General features: G+C 45.5%; 1 protein-coding gene across 1 annotated transcript; it reads left to right on the top strand.

Annotated features, from left to right (window-relative positions):
* Positions 1-333: 333 nt before the first annotated feature.
* On the top strand, positions 334-6,616 carry LOC108802875 (zona pellucida sperm-binding protein 4-like). Its single transcript, XM_018574729.1, has 9 exons — positions 334-445; positions 2,068-2,189; positions 2,762-2,855; positions 3,074-3,229; positions 3,696-3,886; positions 4,743-4,840; positions 4,910-5,037; positions 6,290-6,394; positions 6,471-6,616. Exons 1-9 carry the CDS (start codon positions 334-336, stop codon positions 6,614-6,616), a joined length of 1,152 nt encoding a protein of 383 aa, XP_018430231.1.
* Positions 6,617-6,665: the final 49 nt, after the last annotated feature.

Raw genomic sequence — 6,665 nt, 5'->3', positions numbered from 1 at the left:
ATAATACATTGTTTGATGAGGTCCATACAGGGCCGTCCCTACTTTATTCATGGCCTAAGGTGGCCAGGAGAAGGGGGGAGCGATGAGTTAATGCGGCCCAGAATTTTTCAACCATGGAGAGGAGGGGGTTTGGGCCGAGCCCCCCCCCCCCCACCCCAACACCTGTTGCCTCATTATGGGGACTCCCCCGGGTCAATACATAAGACCAAAAAGAGGGACAACTGAAGGGGGAAGAAGGACAGTCCCTCCAAATGGGAGCACAGCCATTAGGAGTTGTCAGCCAGGACACATGGAAGTTACGCCATCCCCGCCCAGCCAAGCAAGAGGTCGAGGATGCCTAACCCAGAAGAAGATGGAAGCAGCGGCATTGAAGAGAAGCACAGACATCGCACCCAACGGTCCCAACGCATACACAAGGCAATTCGACTTATGACCTATTATCTCAGTCGGTGTCCTGAAAAAAAGTAGAACCCGTTGCACTCCTATGCAGCACATGACAACACTCTACTCCAAACCCTAAATTCAAAACACATCAATGCATATTAATAATGAATGTCACCACACAAAGGAAACACATGTTGACGCATGACAGCACATCTAACTAATGCTACAAAAAATAATGCAATTCAACGCACATGCATATATCTAAATGGGCCCTAAATCTTGGTGGGATGGTAGGAGAGGTCCTTGCACTGTGATGGAGCGTCGTCTGTCGTGACGCCACACCAGTAGGTCTTGCAGTATGGTAGCTGGGGGTAGGTAATTGAGGAACTACAATTGCAATGCCATCAGCCCCCTGACGCCGGCGCTCTCTGCTGAGTCCCTCTGCTGCGGTGACAAATGGGGATCCATTGATGACAGTTGCAATGCTTCACAGACTCCAATGCCAAAATATAATCATTCATTGCACATTGCTACTTCTATGAATGTGTGCGTGTTTATTATTTCCTGTAAAAGGTGGACTTCCCCTTTAATCTTCCCAGAGCAGACTCCATGCACCTTGATTGGTTAGATGAGGCCCACAGATGTCAGTCGTTTCTGGCCACCTTTGCAGCCCTAATCGTATTGAGATCACCTGCCAGCATATCAGTCTTTGTCCAATCAGCCTGAAGCCCCGCCCCCTCTCCAGCATATAAATCTCTGGTCAGGGCTGGAGGTCAGTATTGGAAGTGGTCTGCAAGATGTTGTATTCTAGGGCAGGAGTTGGGTTGGTGCTTCTGCTTTGGAGCTGTGGTTTGTCATGGATGCTGTGTGATGCCAGAGGACATTGGGATGGTTCCTCACATCTCCATTGTGCTCTGAACAACATGGAGCTGACCCTTCCTATGTCAGGTGAAGGTGTTTCTTATTCACTGACTGTGCTGGGTGAGTACTTTTTAACTTTGCCTTCAATTTTTGTTGGTGAAGAGGTGGAAACTGCCTGGACTAGAGCGGTTCTTCATACTAATAAGCTGGCAGTGGATGGGTGTGTTCTGACAATTGATTCCTGATAGAACCCCAGCTCCCCAGTGTAGTGATGTCAAAGTTGTTCTTGCTGAGCCTGATGAAGGGGACCCTGCATAGCCCCAAAAATGCTATTTTAGTGACTTGATTATTCAATAAATGGACATTTGGTGATTCCAAAAGTGACGTCTACATATAGTTGTTGCTACTGACGGCACCACCCACAGTCACTGGGAGCACCCCCCCTCCCCACTACTTGGGATACCTGGTATGGAGTGTGGCTAAGCATTCATATACTGGCCATGTACTTGAGCTGCTTCATGGCAGATGTAGGAGTTGTATGATCGCTGATCAATTACATGACAATCATCTTATCCGTAGTAGCCTGAGATGGTGAGTGGGGTACCAGGCGGTGTCCCCACAGGACTGATATTCTTTGGAGGATTTCTTGCTGGTCTATCAGTCTAAACCTCTCATATGTGACCACGCCGGTGTCATCTGCCTCCATGTAATACTCATATCTGACCCTGCATTGCATGTTCCACAATGTAATGTGGCAGCACCTGAGTCTTTCCAATCTGAGTTGTTGGTAGAAATCTCAACTTCAATATGTCTCCTGTTCAGATTTCCAGGATGAATTTCAGAGTCTTGCCAATGATTCTGCTTGCGGCCTTTCAGTAGTAAGGAGACCTGATGACACAATGGTAGTTGGTGCTGCTTATGATGGATGCTACGTAAGGGAAGAGGTAAGATTGACAACACTGACTTCAGATTTTGATGCTGTCCTTGTCTTCATCACAATCGTGTATATGGAGTTTAATAGTCCTGAAAGGCTCATGAAACATGGTGACCGTGTTCTGTGCCATCTACTAGTAACTCATTCTTTATGTATAGCCCAAACTTCAGTTTTGGGGAGGACTAAAATTCCTGTAAGTGTATTGCAGTCATTTGCCCCTTTTAAAATGCATGATCTTGCATTGTCCTGGTGACAATTTAATGGGGAAGACGATCCCTTACCAGAATTAGAGGTGATGAGGAAACAATCAGTCTCCTGTTCTGGTGACAACTTCCTAAAGGAATCTCTCTTGGTAGAGACTTCCTCACTCCTGGTGTCTCTAGGGCAGGAGCTGTTGGGAGATCCCGGCTCTACACACTAGACTATGAAGGTGCCTGTGCTGGCTATGACACTAGTATCTCATGAGTCCTTGGTGAGCAGAGGTGGTCTTTAGGTATAGACCAGCAGGTTTTGGGAGAATGGGTTGAGACTCCAGAGGGGGCTGTTACTGGCAGTGTTCTAAAACCACTTTTCTTCTGATAGGATGGAGAGTACCTAATGGTCCTGCTTCTGGAAGTCATTGTGAATGGGACAGTTGCGCAATACAAGATGGAGAAGAAATGCCCAATACAGAACGGTAACAAGTGATCTTTCTTGTAATTGGGCAAACCTAATGTCCTATAAACCATGAGCACTATGTTGTCACTTCTTGGGGTGGTCACTAGGACAGAAGCTGAGGGGAGGCACAAAACCTAGCAGCTTATAATCCTTCGCTTGAAATCTTGAGTTTTATTGGGCTCAACTCCATGTACAGTATGTAGATTTACTACATGTTGACTTTCTCTTGTTTAGAAGCTATGGATGCCCCAAGCCCTGACATCTGCTCTGCTGTCAGCCAAGAGGACAAACTGGCCTGTGCTGGAACACCTGTAACCAGAGACATCTGTGATGCGTTGGGATGCTGCTACTCCCCAAATGATGCCGGAATGCCTTGTTTCTTTGGCAACATGTGTAAGTGGGATATTGCTTGGCCCAATAAAGGTGGGAGGGGGGTCAGTATCGGCCTGTAGGGGAAAACCTGTTGGCAGCACCTCAGCAATGTCTAGGGACATGCATTCAACACTTGTGATGGGTGAGTTGCAGTCCAGTTTGGAATGCGTTTGGCTGAACTATCTAATTTAATTGGGTTTGCATTGGGTTACCTCAATGGTGATTTAAACCAAAAGGGTCTTTTTGCTCTGGTGACTAAACCATTCTTTAACTTTCCAGGCTCCATATACAGCCCCACCAGTTCTAAGACCGGCTTATAGTATCTTCTGAATTGTATAATTTTGTGCTCTTCCCTGTAACTTAACATTGACATGCAGATGTTAGGTGACCTCATGCAGAAATGGACTAGTGTTCACAATACAGTGTCTAGATGAGACTACTTTCAGACCTGATCTTCATAGTGACAATCTATCTTTGTTTCCTACAGTGACCACACAGTGCGCAGTTGATAACAGCATGGTGATTGCAGTGTCCAAAGATCTGACCAGGCCGTCCCTGCTTCTGGACTCGGTCTCTGTGATTGGTGTGGACCCTACCTCTTGTCCTGGGCTGTCAGTAGCTAGAAGTAACTCCTTTGCAGCATTCAAATTCCCATTATCCTGTAGTAATGCAGATCAGGTGGGTATTCCTATACACGAAAGGAGTTTTACCCAGAGTACCGAACCCAAAATTAATTAGACCCTGTGATTGGGTGTATTGATTGTTCAATGACTCTCTAAACAAACAACCTCCAGCTGCTGGTACTAGACGCAAAACAGAAGTGAGTTGATCGGAAAGGCATCAGCTCAAAGTGCAGTTAATAAAGAGGGTCGGAGAGTCAAAGGATAGTACAAAATTGTATTTAATTAAATAAAATAATATGTAATAAGGGGGTTCTAATACATGTCAGCGTTTTTGCCTTCTGTTCCATTGGGGAGATTTCTCCACTTGCTGTCTGGTAGTCACAAGAGGAAGTGAGTAAATTCCTCCAACGAGGGAGTCCCTGGTGGAGACGCTAGTTCTGGTGACCATTGGAGGATTTCCCATCTAATCTGGTCTGATAACTTGGTTTCAGTGAGTCACCAGGACAAATGGGAAGTTGACTCTCCCCAAGAGGGACAGATGGCAAACTTGATGGGTGTTCTTCTCCTGTTCAGTTACAATTCTAGTTAGGGCTTTCTCTTGGTAAAGCTCAACATGGGTTCAGTTTCACTGCCCAAAAGGGTAAAGATGGTGGCTCAAGTTCTAACTTCTGAGACTGTTTTGGGGGTCATAGGGCTGCTTTTAAAATGTCATCCAGTAAAGTATAAACTGGTAATCAAATACTGCCAACAATCCTCTAGAACCTGCTCGATACACTGAACAGTCCAAGTTTCTTGTGTACAGAACAAAAGGCGTCAAATTCTGATCCTACTGATGTTGGATGGGGTGTGTTGCTTCAAAGGGAAGCTGACTGCCTGGCTAGCTCTAATCTCTTCACTCTTCTACTCTCCAGGTCCCTGGTGGTCCAATGAACTATGAGAATACTATTGAAAGTCAAAGAACCATAGAGACATGGCGGGGTTCTTCTATCACTAGGGACAGTATAATGAGGTAAGATGAGCAAACCTGCTACAAGTCATGGGAAGAGGAATGGTATCTAACCCTCTAATGTTTATCTAGGGTGACTGTGCGCTGCAGGTACACTCAGACCGGCATTGCACCGCTGGCTGTGACTGTGCATACCTTGCCGCCACCTTCTCCTGTTAGTACATCTGGCCCCCTCGAGCTGGAGATGAGGATTGCACGAGGTAAGAACATCAGTTTTTAAGAAATTGTTGCACAGAATACTAGAAGTTGGCCTACATGCTTCCACTGATGGAATCACGTCAGTTCATATTGGTGTAATGCAAAATTCCCAATGTTGTAAAAAACACAATACTACCATCTGTCACTGGGGTGCCACGACTGTGGACTTGGCAGGACATCAAAGGGTGGCCCTTAACTTCAAGTCTGAATTTTGTGATCTGTCGCAATATAAAGCAACAAAACTTCAGCCATCAGTGATGTTGAATGACTTTGCCTAGAACTGAAGCTTCTGTTAGCTGGAGGCAGGAAGCCTTTCCTTGGTCTCCTCTGACCAGATGGCAACCAGCATGCTCCCAGTTCTTGGATCTGTTTCTCTACCAGGAGAAGCAGCAACTTGTAATCTACTAGTCCCCCAGACACTGCTAGGGGCTATAGACTTGTGTAGCCATGCTTGTTGGACTGGCACATACTTCGATCATCAGAAGTAACAGGTCTTGGCAGATAAGGCAAGGGGAATGTGCTGCAGGGGCAGGTCCTAAGGCTTAAAGATCTAGAATGCAGATGTGAAGTTTTGGAGGGCATGTCATTTTTGTACACTTCCAAGTTGTGGGTTTCCATGTCGTCCAGTAGAATGAAATGGCCTAAGCTCAAAGCAGTGGGTTCTGTTCATTCACCTGCCTTGTCTTACAGGTTAGCTAGCCTCAAACACGTGTAACTTCTGCAGTTTGAATCTTAGACCAGATTTCTCTGGATCTGTTAGACTTGTTGCTTATGCAAAAATCTCTACTTTTGGCTCTTCAATTTTCCCTCCCGCCTTGAATGGTAGGGTTAAAGGTCATCTTTAATGCAGCCTATTCTACATCACTCAACTCGGATGTCCTCTCCAGTGTCTCTGATCCCAGCTTTTTACTATGAAGCATGTCCCATCTACAAGAGCTGCTTCCTTTGGCTCATTCACCTGCCTGCTCTGAATTTCCCTCTTGCTGCAGGAAATCTGACGCTTGGGTCAAACATGCATTCAAGTTGTGTTGGGGGAACACGCAGCATAAAGTCTCCTGATAATATATTCACATGCAAATGTACATTTGTGCTGTAATTCTCACAGTATGTTTTGTGGTCTCTTGTGGTGGAAGGAGAAGTGAGTATTATAGAAGGTCTCAGACTGACTGGTGGGGTTTTCACATCTGTCCCTTGCATAGGGCACCATTGTCAGCTTGATTTAGGGAAATATCTAAACAAAATTGCTATTTTTAGGGAGAATGGCTGAAGAGCAGGAGCTGCTGTCTCTGAAGAACACGGTGACATCTGAAGGACCTGTTGCATTTGTTTCTGTGGATAAAGAAATGCTAAAACTGGAAGGTAATGTCTTCATGATGTTGGATGTGTTTGGTGTACAGTTGTGATTCCAGACTTGTAACATTTCTCATTGTCTTAGGTGCTGATCCCTCGCAGTACTCCACTCTGGACCTGGCTAGAGCACTAGCAACTGCTGGAGTTATTGGCTTGGTGGCTGTCACTGTTGTAGGCCTGTGGCTCCATCGCAGGAGACAAACTTCTAACATGAAAGTTACAAATGCTTAAATAAGACTCTCAAATAAAAAAAACATTTTCTTCATTTTTGTGTTTTTTT

This window comes from Nanorana parkeri, unplaced genomic scaffold (genome assembly GCF_000935625.1).
Source record: "Nanorana parkeri isolate BGI_ZX_2015 unplaced genomic scaffold, ASM93562v1 scaffold3192, whole genome shotgun sequence".
Taxonomy (NCBI): Eukaryota; Metazoa; Chordata; class Amphibia; order Anura; family Dicroglossidae; genus Nanorana; species Nanorana parkeri.
The sequence above is the reverse complement of the archived record's forward strand: the minus strand, read 5'-3'. Positions and strand labels throughout refer to the sequence as shown.

Excerpts from the sequence above, each read along its gene's own strand:
- LOC108802875 (XM_018574729.1), top strand. The coding sequence starts at position 334 with ATGCCTAACCCAGAAGAAGATGGAAGCAGCGGCATTGAAGAGAAGCAC. Across the intron at positions 446-2,067 it reads ACTTATGACCTATTATCTCA|ATTTCCAGGATGAATTTCAG; the intron begins GTCGGTGTCCTG and ends TCTCCTGTTCAG. Across the intron at positions 3,230-3,695 it reads TTGTTTCTTTGGCAACATGT|TGACCACACAGTGCGCAGTT; the intron begins GTAAGTGGGATA and ends TGTTTCCTACAG.